The sequence below is a fragment of the Polypterus senegalus genome, chromosome 12 (assembly GCF_016835505.1).
Source record: "Polypterus senegalus isolate Bchr_013 chromosome 12, ASM1683550v1, whole genome shotgun sequence".
NCBI classification, from domain to species: domain Eukaryota; kingdom Metazoa; phylum Chordata; class Cladistia; order Polypteriformes; family Polypteridae; genus Polypterus; species Polypterus senegalus.
Genome location: NC_053165.1, coordinates 64,342,449 through 64,364,051, shown reverse-complemented (window position 1 = coordinate 64,364,051; position 21,603 = coordinate 64,342,449). Strand labels below are relative to the sequence as shown.

Sequence of the window (21,603 nt, the reverse complement as noted above, 5' to 3'; positions counted from 1 at the left end):
ACCTGGCAGCTTGGGGGTATTAGCCGGGATAAACGGCCGGCCATCCTCCACTATATATATATATATATATATATATATATATATATATATGCTATTCTACAGCATGATTAGAATCGTTTGAGTATTTAAGGTGTAAGTCTGCTTTATAAGCATAATTTATAACATCAATATTAATATAGAGTATAACAATAATTATTATTCTATATTGGCCTTGATATGAACGATTTGTGAAATTAGTGTTATTAAAAAAAAGCATACCAGTCTCTTGTTTTTACAGGTACATATATACACAGTATATATATATATATTTTACTGCAGTAATTCATTAACAATTATTGCCAATAGGAATTCGCCAAGCAAATACAGTAGAGCACTTTAAAACACTGCTGAAAACACATTACTTTAGCATGGCCTTTTTATAACTTCACTTTAACTTAATATTGATACTCTGTATGTTCAATTCTTCATAATAACTATTCACAGTGGCTCCAAAATCCATACTGACCCCAACTCTCTCTTCTGTTTCTTTTTCCGGTTTCTTTGTGGTGGCGGCCTGCACCACCACCTACTCAAAGCATCATGATGCACCAACATTGATGGACTGAAAGCCAGAAGTCTACGTGACCATCATCATCAGGTCCTTCCATGAAAACCCTAAATACAAAGAGGACTGTTTGATTTATGTTAGGTAGATTGCCCAGAGGGGACTGGGCGGTCTCGTGGTCTGGAACCCCTACAGATTTTATTTTTTTCTCCAGCCTTTGGAGTTTTTTTTTGTTTTTTCTGTCCACCCTGGCCATCGGACCTTACTTATTCTATGTTAATTAATGTTGACTTATGTTTATTTTTTATTGTGTCTTCTATTTCTCTATTCATTTTGTAAAGCACTTTGAGCTACATTTTTTGTATGAATATGTGCTATATAAATAAATGTTGATTGATTGATTGGTCTTTATATACCGTAAAGACTTCCCAAGGGTCTTTTGTAGGAAATATGTACACACAGTTGATTTATCTTTTTCAGATAAAAATGAACTCGCCCAAACAATTAATTAAAAAAAAAAGTTTTTAAATTGGCAAAGATGAAGTCAAGAAAAAAAACTTTTCACTTTCTATGATTTGTATTTTTATAATTATAGAGCACTTCATATTATTATTTTTAAAGCTCGCTCTGTAAAATTAAACTAGGATTATACAATTCAATGTTTATTATATTTATACATTATTATATCTGTCTTTACACGTGTTGCACAAATATTTAATAAATGTAATAAACTTAACCAAGAATGTTTAAAAAATCATTCAAAAAATGTGTAGGTGAATGTAAATATATCTGCACAAACCGACACTTGTGAATAACATTTTTAGACAGTGTAAAAAGAAACGCAAATCGCAAAGCGTCTGCGCTGACTCTAACAAGCTTTTGTAGAATACATTAACTGACAAGAGGCTGACCCTCCCTTTCCGAGTTTTGGTAGTCGTGATTCGTCAATTCTTGGTAGCCGAGTGAGCCGTCATTGGCCAATTCTTGGTAGCAGAAACGGGTTGTGAATGGCCAATTCTTGGTAGCAGAAACGGGATGTGAATGGTCAATTCTTGGTAGCAGGAACGGGTTGTGAATGGTAGCCGATCCGGGCCGCGATTGGCCCGAGCTTTCAATTCTTGGTAGAATCTTGGTAGCAGAAAGTGATCGTACCTCGACTCACGGCTGCTCGGGGGCCAGCAGGGCTAATAGGCCTATATATTTAGTAATACTCTTATAACATTCACCATCGTGCTTTTTTAAATGTTTAATTAATTAGTGTGGGTTTTTTGCAGATCTCATCGTGGTTATCAAATAAATAAAAGTGTTGCGTAAAATAAAGGTGATAAGCTCTGTCCCGCTGACAAACGAACCGGGCGGCATGGACAAGACCAGCCAATCAGCGCGCTCCCACCCGCTTGCCTAACCTTTCACCTCTCCCAACTCCGACCCGTGGGCTGGGTGACGAAGATGGCGGAGGTAGACTTTGGGGATGCTGAGCTTTTCGACCAATTTGATGAAGAGGCACCCGCGTCGTTACCTACACACATTCGTTTTGAAGATGAGGGTGACGATGAAGTGCAGGCGCTTCGAGAAAAGCTGGAGGAGTACGAAGAGACGGTGCGCCTTTTAAAGGAAGAGAATATCCTTTCATTTTTTGTAAAATTCCATTCTCGCTTTAGGCAGCAGGGCCTACTGTTTTTAGCGCGTCGGCAGTGAGATGTTTGAATCAAATCCGAGCGCCCGACAGGCCATTGGCTCAGCTGAAGACAGATAACGCGACGCCACGGTACGAGATTCGAAGCGTTTGGGTAAGAGGAGCAGCGAACTGGCAGTGCCGAGGGGCCGCAGAGTAAACGTCCTCCTGAAATGCGATGTGACACTTAAGCTTTGTTTATTTCTGATGATCCTTTTGTTAATTCCTTATGACGTTAGTAAAACAATAGTACTCGCATCATTTTTTAGTAACTGTAGTCTTTTCCATTCATTTAATAAACTACTTATAAAGCCGGTTAATGTTTCCGGAGCCCGGTGTTTTTCTTTGCAGCACCGCGCTAAAAGGAGGACGGGACACCGAAAGAAGGGTGCCATTCCTCATCTCGAGGCAATTAACATAACACGCGTGTAGACTTAGCTAGTGTAAATCATAAAGGTTGAAATTTATTATTTGCTTGCTTTTATATAGATATTTATTTATATATATTATAAATAAATAAATAAATAATTGTCACTTTATAATATGTGTTTTTTATGTAAGAACATCGACATAATTTTCAAGGACGTTTGCCAGTGCTTATTTTATGTTAAATAAACTGTTACTGAATTGTAAGTACCTGTGCGGGCTCAGACCTTCACAGACTCACATTTGATTTCAATCCTTGATGCTGTCTCTAGTTTGAATGTGTTCCATTTTTTTTCCCCTTAATCCTCTAGTTTTTATCACTCATTCCTAGAATTTTTGTAGCAGTAGAGTGTTTTACCCTGTTAGCCATAGATTGATACAGGAGAAAGTATGGTGAAATGACTCCTTTTATTGGCAAACTAAATAGATTACAAATGTAAGGTTTCGAGGCAGCTAAGGTCCCTTCAACAGGCAAGGTTCCTCGAAAGCTTGCATTTGTAATCTATTTAGTTAGCCAATAAAAGGTGTAATTTCTCCATACTTTTTCTATAATTTTGTGTTAGTTTAATGACACCTAGAAGATTACCCCATCCTTGTTTGTAAGGCTTATGAGGCAGCCTGGATAGTCTCCGGCCTCCCTCGCTGTTCAGTTGGATTTAGTTAGTGCTTTCTGGAGTGTTGTTTTATATTGATCTTGTGGTTGTGTGTGTGAATGTTTAGATTGATGGGGATCTCATTGGGTTAGAAAATGAGTAGTGATGTTGCAAAGCAGTGTGATTTGTGGACTGTAGGAGGTGCTTAGGCTTCGTTCGTATAAGCAAATGATGACCAAAATGGACAAATGTAATAAAAGAGAAGAATTTTATTCATAATGAAACAGCTGAAAAGTCAAAACAGTTATTCCATAAGCACACAGGGGCTTAACAATAACAAAAAAACTTGTATTTACTCCTCACATTCTTGTTCACCTCCAACCACTTAGCAGTGGTGTTCTCCCCAAAGTAGTGTCCCCTGAATACAGATTTTAGGGTTCTTTTTAGCTTAGATCAGGAAACCCTTCTGGGTAAATGTTGTTAAATGCGTCTGCCTTACCTGGCCAGCACTCAAACATCTGCAAATACCCTTGAAGGTGCTCAACTTAGCAGTACTTGATTTTTCTTCATATTTATCATTGACACAGAATATAATTACGTAGCACTAGACTGTCTGCCCTCCTGAAAACTCCAGCAAATTTAACTCCTGGTGGTCTGTATGGCCCTGGTATACTTTTAATTCTCAGAATTGTTTAAAAGGAGTGTGGGTCAGGTCAGGGTGCTTACAGTGGTGCAGCGTGTTACCACACCCACCACACAGTGAAACAGCACAGGATCCCATTTGGCAGCACCTTAGTCCAGTCCCACCCTTCAGAAATGACCATCAATCTGTCGTAGCCAGGTGTTATGTGGGCATTCCCTTGGCCTGGTCCAGCTGTTTGTATCCTCAACAATGAGGATCCTGTGCGCCAGATCACCCTCGGGGGAATTGCACCACATGGTCTTAGTGCTGTACTGACGCTTCATCGCAATGCAGGTAATGTGTCTCATTTGGGACTCCATGAGGAACCGATCATTTGACACAAAGTCAAACCAGCAGTATCCAAGGATTCACCGAAGACACACAGTGCCAAAGGACAAGTTCATCTTCTGATATACGTAGCAGCTTGTCTAACCAAATGATAGTGAAAGTGTTAGTACAGACAGAAGGCAGTTTTACAGAGATGGGATTTAATTCTACAGGCAGAAAAATTTAAAGGTCAACACTTTAAACAAGAAAAATTGTATTTATAGTATTAGTCGTCCTCTTCTGAACTTCCCATATGCATTAAAGATAAGCTCTCTGGGCTTGTGAACATATACTGATATAGTCTGTCAAAATGACATCGGACAGAGTGGAGCTAGGGAAGTCTCACCTTGGCCCTGACAAGCGTCAAAAAGTCATTTAGCTTAAAATGAAAGTATTATTGAAGAGAAAGAGGAGAAACAGAAAGAACACGGCCATCTAACAATTAGTGCATTTACATGCTCAACAAAAAATCCGGATAAGGTAAGTAACCCGGTTAGGGCAGAAACCTGACCAGTTATGGTTGTGTAGTACTGTGTGCTGACAAAAAATTGATATCACTGAACTGCCTAAAAAAACAAGCGTTATCATGGGCCACCCTGTATCCACAAACAAACAAGAAGTCATTGAAATTTTGTGTTTTATAAATATGCTTATTCCTTTATGTTCTGTGACGTAGATAACTTGCATCCCCTTTTAACATCCTTGACCTGAGCCCCTGAAGATTCACATTATCATTGACCGCTGCATCATCAAGTCATACTATTTCAGCATATCTATTGCAGGCAGCTGGGTAAATGTTAAACGTGTTTTATTTTACTTTTTTGTTACCGGATTGCATGTAGCACGCTATTCTTCTTGGCTGGGTGATTGAGCCTTGAAAAGGGGCACACGTGTGCTTTTTTTGTCTTAAACCTATTAGGATAATAATAACACAGGTATTTTTACTTAAGTAAAATCAGTATTGCGTTAGGTTACTCGCTACTTTAAAAGGTAATTGGACTACGTAATTCACATTTCTTTTAACACCTTACCCCCAACCCTGCTCCTGAAATAATTTAGATCGGTACATTCAACTCCTCAAAATCAATTTAGTAATTTATGAAATATTGAGAGATTATTTCATCCAGGAGAAGACATAATGCAGTCACCCAAACATTTGCCTCAGAAATTTTATTTTTGTGGATGCTTCTCTCTGTGGCTGATGAAAGTGTGTGCAAAGCTAAGCAGGCTCACAGACAACAGAGTACCTGAGTGTAACCTGGCTAAGGGTTTCTCACTGAGAAAGGCATCTTTGTTATCCTGGTTTATCAAACTGGAATAAGGGTTTAAATAGCATTTTAAAAATAAGGTTTTTCTGGATAACCAGGTTATTAAAGACCATGTAAACACAGTCAGTGAATATTAAGCGACTGAATGCTGCACACTTAATGGTGTGTTGGCCAGCAAAGTCTGTGGTAGCACCTGAAATATTCAGGTTGTATCATTGATTTTGGCACACTCTTTACTTTTATTTGCTTAAGAATACTTAAAAATGTTACATGACTATAATCTTTTTATTTTGTGAATTTCCCCTTGGGATTAATAAAGTATCCATCTAATTTGTAAATTTCAATCTGCATGTCTTTGTTCATTCTATTCCACATTCTTTTTTGATTCTCACCTCCCAATTTTGCCAGGAAGAGACACTAAACTACTTTGAAACCCAAAGTTTTAATACTTTACCCTTTAATACAATAATTTTTAATGACATCACCTTACCCAAACTGTTTAAGTCTGAAATAAATTAATTGAAATGGTCTCCGGGAGGGTACACTTTAAGAAACACCATTTATAGAATTTAGATAGTTCTTCCTTAAAATCACTTACTTGAGCAATGCCGGTTGCTATTAACTGAATAAAAGATTATTGCTTGCTCCCCTTTCTTCCATTAAGTGTTTGCTCTCTCTTGCCACCTGGGTTATAAATACATAAAGAGAAAAATTCCTCTTAATAGGGAAGGTGAAACATGGTAGCAGCCAGTTTTGGGTGCAAAATAAATCCATTAGTCACAGTTGTAGTGCATCTGTGGGCTTTGTCTGCTTCCAGGCCAGGTGAGTGCAAGGTTAAGAGAATAAGAGTTGGGGTGGAGGAGTTGTGTTGGTGTGCATAACAAAGGTAGGCTAAGGTCCTCCCTAAAACCATTCCACAGTAAAACATGATGTAACTGACCAGGTTTTATTTGTGGTTATTGAACAATGCTTAGGATGAAATTCGCTGAACTAAGATCTCCTGGGTATTGCTTTATGAAGCACTGCTAGGCTATCGCAATGCTTTCCCGTCTCATTTTTTTCTTTTAGTTTTCTTGATTTCTTGTCATTTTATCATTTAGTTTTGTATAACATTATATTAGCATCTGTTTTGTAAGACATCTTGTCATATTGCTAACTGTAAAATTGTGATGGGTTAACTAATTTTAGAAAATTGTTTCCCTTAACCTCTTTTTAACATCGAGAATTGAAGAGGAAATTGAAGGTTTTGTCAAGGCCAAGGTAAAGCAGAGCTTTGTTATTTTTAGGTTATAATGCATTTACTTGTATGTAATTAACTTTTTTATTCTTGTTAAAGGGCTTTGCTTTGTATCATACTTGAGATTTTCTATTAGTAAGGAGAAACCTCCAAAATGTTTTGTTAACTAATTTATAGCTTTCAAGACTTCTATTTTTATGCAACTGTATAAATTCTCATTCTGAATTTGTATTGTGCTCTGCTTTTCTAAATGTTTTTATTAAAATAATTTTTTTTAGTGACATTATTGTGCAAGATACAAAAATCGATGGACCTCTCCTACACATTTTATATATAAACAATACCATATCAAAGTAAGTAAATCTGTGTTCATGTAGCAAAAAATTACACTTTTAAATAAGTCAGTTTTCTGTGTTCTAGTTTATACTTTTGTTTGTTTTTTAACTGTAATATTATTTTACAGTAGATTAGTAAAATGGTAGGACGGATTGCTAACTTGCTCATATCTTTAACGGCTATACTTCATTCTGGTCACAGTCAGTGAACTGTGTGTAGATACCATGACTTGAGACAATGGTTAACTGGTGTCTCATCCTTGGTTGATTCTTGCCATCCATCTAGATTCACTATAAGAAAAATGTATGAACTGCTAACACCCTGTATTGAAAAAATTATCCTGTCATTTTCTAATCCACTTAATCCAGACCAGGGTCAAGGAGTGCTGAAACCTATCCCAGCTAGCATAAAAAGCAAAGCTCGAAAGGGCTTCAGTCCAACTCGGGACACACACATGCTAGGGCCAATTTAGCATTGTTAGTTCACCTAAACTGCATGTTTTTGACCAGTGGGAGGAGACCATAGCACTGGGTGGAAACTCACATAGACATGGGAGAACATACAAACTTGATGTTGAAAGGACCCAGGTTGCAAACCTAGCTCTCCTAACTATAAGGCAGTAGTGCTACTACTGTGCCATACTGTAAACATTTATTACAGAAATTGAATTATTGATTGGAGTAACAAGTTAGAATAATGAAGTTTAATTTCTATGATTTCTAATTCAGAATAATGCCTAAATTATTTTTTTAGCTGAAATTTTTTGATCTTAGGGTTGTCTGACTAAAAGCATTTTCATTACCCTTTAACCATTCTCTGGTAATATGAATTATACATAGGATATGTATAATATGTACTGTATATATTGTAATGAGACAAAAGAAAGAGAATATAGGGTTTTGCTAGACTTCTGCAATACCTAATATCTCCTGATGAAAAAATAAAGCCAGCAAAGTAGCCAGTTATGAAAACACAAGACCAGTCTGTTTGAGGATCAAATAACTCAAAAGTAAAACTTCATAAGTTAAAGAGATGCTTTCTACAGATATGGGTTCAAATAATTGTTTTGTAGTCGGGTTAATGAAATATGGCAACACATTGCTACATTGACTTTTATAGCTATGGATTTTTTTTTCTTGTACTGCAATTTTGTCTCATCTTTCAGAGGTGTGTGTATTTGATTGAATACTGTAAATTCACTTTTATGCACAAGTGTTCATTGATAAACTAGTGTCTCCTGTACAGCTCAAGATCTTGTCTTGTGCTTTTCACTTTCAGTATAGATACCTGCTTTCCACAACCTTGTAAGTAGGCTCTGAAAATCTGGGGATTGTTAATAGCAGGCAGTTAAATGAACAACACTTACTTGTTTTGTTAACCTCTCATTGATTATAAGTTTATGTAAGTAAATAATTGCAAATTAAACACAACCTTTTGACATGCAAATTTACTTTCAGACAATTCCGCCAAGAAATTGAAGACTCTGTTTTTGGTTTGACACAAAGATATGACGAACAGGAGAAAAATAACAAGGAAGCTACTTCCTTTAATGTTAAACCCCAGGTACTTTTAAAATTATTTGATAAATTATTTAATAACATATTTTTCAGATGGTGGTGTTTACTGATGCATGTGCAATTTAAAGTAATTACCCTGATAAGCAATATGCTCACTGTTGTTTTTTCTGTGTGTGACTGCCAATAAACATTTACTTTTATCTGTCATGTGCTAAATGCTTTTTGCTTCTAGAGTCAGTGTGCATATGTAGTATATACAGTTTTCTGCATATTTATTTTATTTAAATTTGCACTTGATTTTATTATTTATACCTGATGTGTATTGCATATTTTTCACCCACTTTCTCTGGTAATAGTGGCATCTGGTGGCTTTTCTTTTAGAAGTACCTGAGTTATTAAGATCTTCTCAATCATGCAGGGTGTGCATTCAGCAAATATTGTTGATTGGCAGGTTGTACAAGTAATCTATTCTTTTCATTAAAGTACAAATCTTGTGACCACTGGTGAGAGTGGGAGAGTAGATACAATTTTAAGTTTAAATTAAGAACTTTGTCTAAGGGTATAGTCCTGTTCCAGCTTCATCAGCAGTGCAGTGACTTCAATAATGCCATGGTGTCACTTGTCCTTTGGATAATCCATCGGTTGCCACTGATATGCTTAAACTACTTTATCTACAACACATGGGCTACCTACACCTGAAGTAAATAAGTTCCTTGTATTTCTTGGAGGTGAACATGACCTTCAGTTGAAAATGCAGAATTCTCTTCCTGACCATATCTCACGATGCCGCATCAGTTCCAGTGTATGTTAGAAAGCACATTCTTTTTGTCAAGAATGCACCATAACATGATTAAATCCCCATTGCCTCTCATTTATGCTGACGGGTGCCATCTAGCATGGTGCTGGTACAGGAAAAAAAAAGTATAAAATTATTTTTAGCTATCCACCATAGTAATGAATGAAAAAATGTACATTTTTGGAAAATTTTCTGCAACAACTTTTTCTAAACTGGGGATTACCCTTATTCCATACCCCTAGTTTACCCTGAGACTTGAGAGAAATTGAACTTATCTTGACCAGAGATGTTTTTGTGGTGTTCATTTGGTAACTTGGCACCCTTTTCTACTCAGGACTCCAGAATACATGACTTCAAATAAATTGATTTGGTCTGTTGTAATAAAGGGCTAGGTACATTTATGGACATCAGTAGTTATAGTTTTCTTCTCTGCATTTCAGTCATATAGATGTGACTTTCATCTTGTATGGGAAATTTCAAACATGACACCAATTAGGGAAATTATAAGTAATGTGGATCACTGAAATTTACCAAAGCCTTTTTTATAGCAAATATACTGTGTTGGTGACCATTTTTGCCGTGGCGCTGGCTTAGGCAAACATTTTGTTGCTTTTTTGCCCCAGCTCCCCATCACTTCCCCACCCCCACCAAGTCCAACTTGATGTCACAGAGCTGTCACAGTCATGCATATAGAATTTACACGTTCCTTCTGTAAGATGATTGCTAATCTGCTTCATGAATGCGTGTTGTCATGACCTAATCACCTCTCTAGTCATGAGGCATGATTTAAAAAAAAATAAAATAAATAAATATTGCAGTATTTTCATTTGAGGGATACATTTTCTGAATATAATAAGATCTGCTACCAGATATATAAAACTGATCCCTGTGCACTGTCCACAGTACCGCATAGGTAATTTGCATGAATATTCAGACATGCGGCAGCTGCTAACTCAACACAAGTCAGAAAACAGATTGAAATGTGAATGCGAAATAATGATGAAATAGTTATTACTTTCTATGAGACATTTATTTCTTTTTGATGGAAGGAAAAAGTTAAGTATCTCCACAAATACATGGAAAGAATTGTCTGGAGCCAGAACTTCACGGTCAATATGTGCCCCAAGACTGGAACTCTGTAATCGCAGTGATCTATATTTTATTTACTTACTGGTAGTCTGTAGAAAATTTGTTGTATCTTGTTTGAGGTTTTCACTCAATCTGTCTCTTGTTGTTTGATGCATGGTGGTGATGTCGTTAGCACTGCTGCCTCACAGCACAGATAACGTGTTTGGCCACAATAATTGGTCAAGTTAGCAGACACATTTCTAGCCCTCAAGGTGTAGTTCGAATTGGGCAAACATTTGAGTGGCTTTGTCAGCCTCATGGCAAAGAAAACACAGAAGATGTACGCATCAGTACTTGTAAGCCCACCCTATCAGAGACATAATTTTGCTGTTGGGAATCTTCAGCATAGGTGAAAAGTCTGTTTCCAAAACACAGACTAAGTGTTTAGGTCAGTCCAGCTATTTTTATGTTTTAATTTTGAATTCACAACTTGGGTTCCTGCCCCCTCCCAGCCAGTGAAGTGACATTTTACATCATTTGGGATAATTTCTTTTCCCAGAATCTTTGCATACATCTGTTCAGCATAGTTTTTAGTACTTAGTAGTCAGAGTGCCTTTAGCCGAGTGTGTCTAAGGTGAGTTTATTATAAAGGTTACAAATCTTTACAAAATAACTATTTAAACTATTTCACAGCAGAGAAAGAGAAAAAAGTTCTAACATCATACTGTTTGTTTTGTTGTGTATATCTAATTAATTTTAAGCAGTTTAATGTTTGTTGGATGTTTAAAGGAAATGGGGTGACAATTAATGATTTGTTATGCATGTTTTTCACAGCCCTCAAGTTTTATCTTAGAGGAGCATCACAAGGCAAAGTCTTTAAATGTTGTGAAGAAAGTTAAAGATGCTTTCAGTGTAAGTTTGTTTAATTTTCTGTTAGAGAAAATCCACTTCTATCCAGGAAAAATAATTTAATAAAAAAAAAAAAAACCTCTTGTCCAATTTCAGGTAGTTGGAAGTGCCCTTTACTTTCGAGACTTTTGTCTTGACAAACTCGGCCAGCCCTTGCTGAATGAGAATCCACAGCTGACAGAAGGATGGGAGATCCCAAAGTATCCTATATTTTCAGTAGTGCTTCTGATAACTTGTTTCTGGTGTCTGCTTTAGAAAGCAGTACATTTTGACTTTTGAAATAATTTTCAATTTAATTTGATTCCTTTGCATGGTCAGTGCCAATTGAAACAGCAATTGGATGATTGCCTCATGAAGAAATAACCATAGAATGCAGTCTCTGTCTGTAGAAAACTTCATTATGCATTTTTTAATTGTCTGACGATCAATAATAGCCATTCCTGAACATAAACTGTGAAGATACCAGCAAGTCTTCAGTCAGATTATATGCTTAGATGGACAAGAATTACAGCTCAAAGATAAAAGGTAACATCTAGCAATGTTTTATCTTTTATCGTATTGGATGAATTATGGAACAAAAATGTTAAATGCTCTGCTGTGTAAATTAGAAAATGTTCAAAATGTTGAGTGTTTTTTTTTTTTTTTGTGCCTTGTTTAGACGGATGTTTAGACCTGAACTGTCGTATTTAATACAGCTAAAACTAATTTAAAAATGTATTGTTTAATTGTTAAGTAAAAATGCTTATTCAGTAAACCCCATTGCCGTTGTCCAAAAGTAAGTAATTTTTTCTTTTTCACAAGCTATAGTTCATGATTTTATAACTATTAGTGCAAAGAAAAGTTTTTAAATAATTATCTCCTGACTGTAGTTCTTTAGAAGCAAGCAACAGTTAAATTTAACCACAGTGATTGGATAGGCATACATCCTGAATCTGTGGAAATAAAAGCTTTAACACGGCCTAAAAGAAAACATACGCAAACAAATGCTAGAAATAAGTATGTTGTGTAGTAATTAGACAACTTAGGGTGGGGTGACTGAGATGTAGCAAAAGGAACATTCTGAGACTGGCCTATACAGTGACCTGATACATTTGAATATATTTTGCTGTAGTTTTGTAACTTTGTTCAGATTTTGGTCTACTTAAGAATCTGGCTTAAATTATTTGAGCTGTGTTTAAATTTATTATTGGTGTATTGCACAATTCTAGTATATCCCAAATATCTGCAGGAGCCTTGATTTGGTATATGTACTCTGTGAAGACAGTCTCACCCCTTCCATGTCTGGCTTTTGCTTTACAGTTTACTGCTGAGGATGTTCTTTCCGTCCTTTTATTTGTAAAGTAATGTTTGTATTTTGTTTCATTATTATTGTGTTTAATCAACATTCATTTCAGATGTTCCTATATGTTGAATAATCCAAAGAAAAGTAGTATACTTGTTTTATTTTGCTGACATACAAATACGATGTCTTCCGTTCTTCAGGCATACTATTGTTAAAAAAGTTTTCTTCTGTTTGTGTTCTTGTGAATTTCTTTTTATGCTGATCATTTTTTTAGTTTTTGCCATGCTAAATATTTTTATTTGTTTTGTGATGTTTGTGAAACACCTGACAGCTTGTATATAAAAAATGTCAATGTTGCATTGTGTCTGTGAATTCAATAAAACCGGTTTGAGAATGTTCGGTTCCTAAGCAGAGTCTGTTACACCAAATGTGAACTGCTATCTACTTATGTTAATAGTTAAATATGAATCTTTTTTTCCTTGCCTCTTTTTAGCAGACCTAAGCCATGCTGCTTCAACTGTGGCTCTGAAGTGCATCAGTTGAAAGATTGTCCAGAGGTAATAATTATGACACACTTTCAGGAAAAAAAAAATAATTTCTATTATTATTTCAGAATTCTATGAAAAGAAAAGTATTTAATCTTAGTTATGTATATGCCTTGCAATTCAATGTTTTTCTTTTATTTTTTCTGTTAGCCGAGGGATTTTACTCGAATCAATGAAAAGAGAAAGGAGTTTTCACAGAGCTCTGGTCAGAACAGTCAGCAGCGTTACCATGCAGAAGAGGTAGAGGAACGGTTTATCAAGTACAAGCCAGGAATGGTGAGGTAAGCTATTAACAGAGAAACAACTTTTAGGTTTCATAGGAGATTTTGAATATATTTTTATAATACTATTGTCTAACCTAATCCTGCTTGTGGCATTTAGAAGAAAGATCACTTGCACAGTAGTGATATTTTTTTTTTCCTGATGTCTAGTTTTGTTTTTTTGAAAAGAAAGTTTCAAATTAGGGACTCATTTTCTTATTTATATTTCTCTTATCATTTCAAAATGACCATAGAACAGTACATCACAAGGAGTGTTTGTTGTTTATTCTGTAATTGCTACATTTTTAAATACATTAAACTGTTCTTTTGGTAACCATTTGGTAATTACTACTAGTTTTAGACACTTACTAAGATATTTTTTGCTTCCAGTGATGACCTGTTGGATGCCCTTGGTATTGACCAAAACACTCTTCCGCCATATATATATCGTATGCGACATCTAGGCTACCCTCCAGGGTGGCTGAAAGAAGCAGAACTTGAGAATTCAGGTCTTGCGTTGTATGATGGAAAAGGTAATTTTGTCCAGCCAGATTGTAATTCTGAATGCTGTCCAAGTGAAATTTTGACAGTTGTGAACTGCAGCTGAATTTCCATTTGTTTTGCAATTCTGAGTTCTAGGTCAAAGATGGATTACACAGTAGCTGGTTGTTTTCTCCACAGGTTCAGTGGTTTACAAAATAACATTCAAATTTTCAGACAAGGAATTGGGTGGGTGCTTGGTTCATGGGCCAAAAAAAATATGTCAGTGTTTATGAGGGATGTTCCTGTTGGACAATTTAAAACTCAGAAGAGTGCATGTGTGTTTATGTGTATATGTATAAGTGTGTGTGTTTTTATTTAGTTATTGATTTGTTTATATATTTATAAAAACACATTTCTGGATTATGTTTCATTTTCCTTTATGTGTGTTTAATTTATCTTGGCTTTAAAGTATTTTTTATTAAAGAAAAGACCTGTCTATTCTTATTCAGATACCAGTGATGGAGAGATTGAAGAGGATCCAGAATGTCAGAGCATAAAGATCTCCTACGATACTTCCAAACTAATTGATTTTCCTGGTTTTAATGTTCCTGTATCAGAGCATATCTTCGATGTTGGTGTTCTTATTTTCTGTATTAATTTTCCTTCTTATGTATTAAAACATTTTACAGTATTATTGACAGCTGTTTAACAGTGTTTATGCAGTTTATGTATTTTTTCACTAGCTGCATTACCCACCTTTGCCTGGGAAATTTTATGAGTCAGTAGGCCTCAATTATAGTGCTGTTGGTTAATTAGGTGTATCAGAAGTACTATGTAACTAACAATAATATTTATTTATTTTAAACAAAAGGGCTAATTTTATAGGAATACAGTGTTGTATGTTGGTTATGGCTTTGGACCTAGCACTAAATAATTCCATCTCAAATGTAATAAACTGAATTGGATAAAGTTGGCAGACAAATAATTAATAATAATATTATTTGTTCATTATTGCTGCTTACTCTTGAATAAACTATCTTCGAGTACAGTTGCCCATGAGTAAAATGTTACTGCATTACATAAATTCCTGTGGCTTTAGCCTATGAATCTCCTACCCCTACCCAATGCTATTTTATCAGTTCAGGCTTGTCTTGCATCAAGGATAAAATTTCTGTCTCTACTTCTTGGCATCCTCCCTGGCGCTTTATAGGGCTTGGTAACCACTGAGCTTTTCCAAACTTCCTCCCATTTCAGATCTCACTTTACAACCCCAAATGTGATCATGCCTCTTATTTCCTGTTCAGGACACTGCCTCTTCTTTACTCATCTGTACGCCTTTTTTGTTAATGCTGCTGTTTGACCTGTCAACCACTTCTGCTCCATCCTTCATTTCCATAAAACATGGCTTCAGAGCCTTGTAGATAATGTATATTACAACAGTATAATATTTATAAATACTGACAAGAAAATTAATGGGTCAGCTAATATTCTGTTTTTCTTACAATGTCACAAAATTTCAATCAAATCATAATTTTTGAGATTTTTTGTTAAATAGTTTTTTCTGTTTTTCACCTTTAAATATTGGTATATTAATCTCATTTCTATGCCCTACGATGCACCATCCTGCTAAATTGTCAGTGTTTTTACAATTTGTATTTGACCTTTTGAATATTTTGTATATATTATGATATTTCTAACCATTCTTTTTTTTTTTTTTTTTTATTAGGACTGGCGTGGGTATAATTCACTACCTATGCAGCCAGTTCATATGAAGGAATGTTTTTCTAATTACCTAACAAGAACTTTTCCTTCTGTAAGTTATGATTTTTAAAGTTAATTGTAGTCTCTCTTTTTCTTCTCTGTTTAATTGTTAGTATGCTTGCATGTAAATGAATTAGGGTTACGGTTATAAAAATGTTTAAGGCATTTGGATAGTGAAAAGCCTGTAGCATTCACTTTGGTTGGTTAGTTTTGAGTACATTATGATGGTATCATCCCATTTGTACTATACATGCATTTTACTGCACCAAAATGATTGGTTTGGGCAAAATATTAAATGCGTCTTTTTTTGTTTAAAAACATAGACGTTGGTTTCCATTTTTGTCTTTCATCCACACTTCCCTGGCCTTTTAACCCCTAAAAATGGAAACTTTTAAATATGCTTTTCAGAACCATGTTCTTCTGAAAATGCTGGCTTGGAATTGCAACTTGGGCAAGCAAAGATGCAGATTCTAATCACACTTTGATTTGTTTGTTCTTATTACGTAGCCTTTCTCTGACTGGATCCTGCTTATTACAATGATACATTCACTAATCATTCTCCCTTCACAGATGAAAACTATATACCAGCATAGTGGGCCTGGAGGAGTTTTGCATGATGCTTGTAGTGTGGCTTATCTGTATGCATCTAAGTTGTGTTTTGTATAGTTTGAATCCTGCATACAAGCGCAAAGGCAAATAATTTTCCTGTTGCTACAATTTAAAAAAAAATTTCTTGGCTGACGCCATCACTTCAAGGAGAACAATTTCTTTTCCTGTTTCTGCTGATGCACTTGTGCCAACGGCTATGTCACATGCATTTTTAGTTGTTTTAGTATGGAAGGAAAATGCTTTGATAAACAGTGTGGAGAGACAGAGTTTTCTTTTACAAAACATTTAAAATTATAGCATACTAATGTTGGCATAGCCTCAGATTATGTACTTGGTATTGATGGAGGTGGAGCATATGTGCTTGTGGGGAAAAATTATCGTTATAGTTTATAGGTAACATACAGGTTTGGTGTTTTACAAAACATTTATATATATATATATATATATATATATATATATATATATATATATATATATATATATATATATATATATATATATATATATATATAAATCATGTTTTGATGTAAAGTTGTATAAATTCTTTCAAGTGTTCAGTCAGAGAACATTGGTCTTAAAACATCACTAATGTTTTAGTGTTGATCCAGATTTTTTTATTTATTTTTTTACTTTTAACTGAATAGCAATTAATATATTCTTAACATTGTTGCTTCTCTCTGTTTTTGCATTGTGTGAGTTTATTTTTCCTTCACTTTAATAGCCTAATTCAAATCCAAGTAAAAGGACTTATGAGCCTGACCCAACGCCTCACAAAAGTAAAAAGAGAAAGTCTGATGTCCCTGAAATGTCATCATTGGATATGGATGTTGATTCAGGTACAGTGTATTACTATGACTGTAGCATGTGTTGCAGTTGAATACCATTTGTAAAGTATAATAATAGAGTGCACTGAAGTGTCATTTACTCTGCCCTGTATAGAGGTAATACAAACAGCTGATAGCCTATGCTCTTTATGAGCAATGAGCAACACAAAATGTATGTTTTTATACTGCAAAGATATCTGCATTGTACCAAAAGCTGTTGACTTTGAAGAGAAGCAGCTTTGCCTTTAGTACTTGTCAAAGTTGAATTTGTTTATTTTAATATACTTAATGCTAATGGAGTAGTACACTAGCTGAAATTTAATTGGAATGTCTGATTATAGTTTGTTTTCCATGTCACTACTTCATGTTTTGCATAATTTTGCTTAGTATGCAGTTTTCAAGGTCTGTCAAGCCAGAGAAGCTGTTGGGGGCATATTCCACATATCCAGGTTCTCAAATCACAGCTTTAAACTAACTTAATCCAATTCAAGGTTAAACTATTTGCTGGGGACTCATTAGATTTAAACTGAAGTGAATTTCTTGTACTCTGCGTTTTGGTAATAGCTGGAACAAGTGAGCAGAGGGTAGAGAAAAAGGAAAGTAGAAACATTTAATCACAAGTAGAGGGGAGATCTAAAAGAAGAAAATTAAACAAGGGAGGTAAATATGCACTTCACAGTCGCTTTACAAAATGTTGGATCTGGAGCATATAATACCAGATCAGAAGAAAATAGTTTTTATGCAGTATCCTGATCTGCACCCACTCTGTGCCTGCCTGGTAGGTTTTGTTGCTCACAGCTACAGTAAATGCAGGTATTTCTTCGGTGGAGTTAGTACTCAGTATGTTTGTATTGGTAGAATTTGCTGCAGATCTAAATTTGTAGTATGCATGTGCCTATTGTCTGACTTTTTTTTTTTTAAACTTGCTATTCCTGCCTAAATTAGGATGTTTAATTCCTAACTTAGAGGACACCATTGGCTGCAGGTTTCTTTAGTCTTTAGAAAAAAAATACTTTCTCCTAAATTTTGATTGACTTGTTTCGTCATATTCGGAAACCTTAATTGTTTAACTTTTCCTTTAATAACAGCTATTGAATAACTACATTCAAAATAAACCCAATAAATGACATGCAGTTTGACACCTCTAAACTAACACATACTGTATACGCGCACAAAATTTACTATGGTTTCCATATTTCTGTGTGATCAGATGGCTTGCTACATATTAAATTTTGATAGTTGGTGCGAACACCAATAATAAAAGTGCCTGTCGTGTTTAGCTTTTAAGGAAAAATGCAGAAATGATCAGTAACCAATGAGATTAAATGTATAAGTTGTGATGGTTTAGTTTCTGTTGCATGGACATGATGCATTGAATTAACTAATGTTATATATTTTGACAGGTAATGAGTCTCCTCGTGATTTCCAGTTTCGGCCACCACTTCCTCCTGGTTCTCCTGCTATATCAACTCCACCACCGCTGCCATGTGGCACACCTCCAGGAACTCCTCCAAGTTTTGTCCCACCTCCACCACCCACTCCCACACCACCTCCACTGCCCAAAGGCACACCACCTGTTACACCTTCCAATGGCTCCCCAGCTGTTCGTTCCCGTGTGGCTGATGACTCAACGGATGAAGATGGTTTCACCTTAGAAGAACTGGAGGAGCAACAGCGGCTGATTTGGGCTGCTCTAGAAAACACTGAGACCACAACTAACAGTGATTCTGAGACTCCAGTTGACACCCCTCACACAGGGACATCACTTGCCTCTTCACCTTCCAAGAATGATGCGGATATTGTTATTATTGAGGACGAAGGGGATGGGAATACAGCTAAGGAGGTTCCCTTTGTTGCTAACAGCACAGGTCACTCTAATGATGATAATACTACGTTGACAGAAGTCCAGGAGCAACCAGCACGCACAGTCATAGTAGAAGATTCCTCTGCAGATGACACTTCTAGGCTAGAAAAAGAGTCTGATGAACTGCAAGTTGAAAAAATTGAGGCTGTGCCCCATAGGAGCAAATTTGCTGCTGGAATAACTCCATTTGAAGACACAGGAGAATACACTAATGTTGCAGAAGCCACAGGAGTTTATTTGCGATTAAGAGACTTGCTGAAGAGTTCTCCCCGAAACCAAACCAAACCTAAAAAATAAATTCTCAATAACAGATACAGTTTTAAGTGTACATAAACTGGTTTAGTTTAACATATTTTTTATGCCTCAAGTCTAAGTTTGGACATAATTGTTTCTTAAATACGTTGAATATGTTAAATCCATTTGAAGTGAGTTTGTTACTCACTGTTTAATACGCATTCTTCTGGAAGTAATGTGGTATATATTTTATTTTTGGTAAAAAATATTTTTTGCCTTTTAATGTTTAAAAAAAAAAACGTTTATATACATTGGGTTTAACAAAGTACTCTTGTTGTAGGTTGAGAGTGTAAAGTGGTGCATTATTGTTATTAGTTATTAACAGTAATGCTGAACTCCTGGAGAATAAGAGTGTGTTTTGTTTTTGTTTTTTTTTGGTTTTTTTCCTTAGACACCATTGAGAAGGACCTGATACATATTTTCTCATTTTCCAACCTCCTTTCTGTTTAAGGACTTGTCTGCCCATTCTAGAAATATTTAGTTTGGTGTGCTGTCTCCTTTATGGAGATAACAGGCTGGTTAAAAGCATCTGTTACACACAAAAAGGCAGAGTCTTTTTAGATGTGAAAGGACCAGAAGATGATTGTTGGCATGTGTTGTGTGCCTTTGATAGCATTCTTCTGTTAAGTACAATGGTGGGCTATGCAGTCAAACCCAGTATGTAGTCCTGTAATAATTAGGAATCGGAAGGTACTGATGCTAGGTTACTTTTAAACTGTTTCATCAGTTTTACAATATGTTTTGCATTGTAAGTTCAAAGTGTTATGTGATCATTTGTTGTTTGTCAAAATGAGGTTTTAACTGCAAGAAAATATTAGTCTTTTTTAATCAGTTGTTTTATAGAAATAAAAATCAGGGATTTCTAACTTTAATTGTTTTCAGAAAATTATACATTTGGAAGTTGCACTTGATGATTTGCAAGATCTGAATCATTTACAGTTATTTTGATTTTCTTTCTCTTTTTAATTCCACACGTTGGTTTTTTTTTTTTGGTTTTTTTTTTTCACCCTCAGGATTATTTTTTTGTTTTTTTCAACCTCAGGATTATGCAAGGTATCAAAATGGAATTCAACCAGCAGAGCCTTAAGTAGAAAGCTTTTCATGCCCTAACATTGTCTTTCATGCTTTTTAAAGTTGATCTTTTTGATACAGACAAGTCTGTTTTTATTATCTCCCTCTTTGTAAGAATTTGTGAAACAGGACAATTACAATACAATTTGAGTTCAGCAATTATTAAATAATTTATGCACATTCTCTTTAAAAGAGACACGTTTATTTGAGGTCTATTGTAGTGTGTTTGGTTTTTTTTTTTAACCCCCTCTTATTCCATAAGGTTGTATATTCGTGTGTGTACAGCTCTGTTCTTTGGAGTTTTTATTTTTATCTTTTAAATATTTTCCCCATTCATTTTCTTATCTATTTACAGAGCCATTGTGGGAAGTGCAGGGCAACATAAACAAACAACCTTAAAGGTGTTGCCAGTCAACACCATAAGGTTTTCTTTTCTTCTGTACATAATTCAAACCATTCTACATCTTTGATGTACTGTAAATATCAATTTTTATATCTGCTGAATCAGATAACAAAGTCAACAGAGTGAGGATGCCTTGCCCTCGTGCCTCTCATAGTGCTTATTGACACCAGTGTAGAGTAGCCACTAAGCCTGTTTTGCGTGGTTTTGGTACGTTTTAGTAAAATTAAAAGTTTCTGGAGACACACTTGCACAGACAAATTGGTAGTAATGTCGGGTACAAGATTATTTTGATGACTGTAGATTTAAGTGGCAATTTGTCTCTTTAGGTGGTTTGCTAAGCTAATACCCAAGTTAACCTACAAACTCATCCGACTGTTTGTTAAATGCAGCGAGTATCTATTGCAGCTAAAATATGCTAGTCTTCCAGATATACCCATAGTCCACTGTGTGAAGGAGAGCTTTCTGATTTACGTTTTGAATACACATTTTTTTCTCATGTGATCTTAATTTTGTTGACTGCTTTTGACTGTTAAGTTTACCACTGGTTATGTCTCAACGTATCCTCTGCTTGGGGCAGAAGAACTTGATTTTCCTTACTCTGATGTCAATGCATATCGTTTTAATCGGGGAACATCTGCTTCTTGTTCTCTTCCCAGCTTCCAGTGCCATGAGGTCTTTGGTTTTCAGGGCACTGGCCATAATTACACTCGGATTACTACAGTAATGGATGTAAAAGAGTAACTAATTCAAGTCTTTTCTGTACAAGAGCCTGTGATTGAACAATTTTATAGTATTTGAAAGAGATTAAATGAATGTGAACAATTTAGTT

The 21,603-nt window shown here is 35.4% G+C and overlaps 1 protein-coding gene across 1 annotated transcript; it reads left to right on the top strand.

Moving 5' to 3' along the window:
- The first annotated feature begins 1,785 nt into the window (after positions 1 to 1,785).
- On the top strand, positions 1,786 to 20,395 carry zcchc8 (zinc finger, CCHC domain containing 8). The gene is made up of 14 exons (XM_039771932.1): positions 1,786 to 2,165; positions 6,733 to 6,775; positions 7,031 to 7,105; positions 8,546 to 8,651; positions 11,304 to 11,381; positions 11,475 to 11,578; positions 11,838 to 11,903; positions 13,154 to 13,217; positions 13,356 to 13,486; positions 13,856 to 13,998; positions 14,458 to 14,579; positions 15,675 to 15,761; positions 17,040 to 17,154; positions 18,546 to 20,395. Exons 1-14 carry the CDS (start codon positions 1,994 to 1,996, stop codon positions 19,301 to 19,303), a joined length of 2,064 nt encoding a protein of 687 aa, XP_039627866.1. The 5' UTR covers positions 1,786 to 1,993; the 3' UTR covers positions 19,304 to 20,395.
- Positions 20,396 to 21,603: the final 1,208 nt, after the last annotated feature.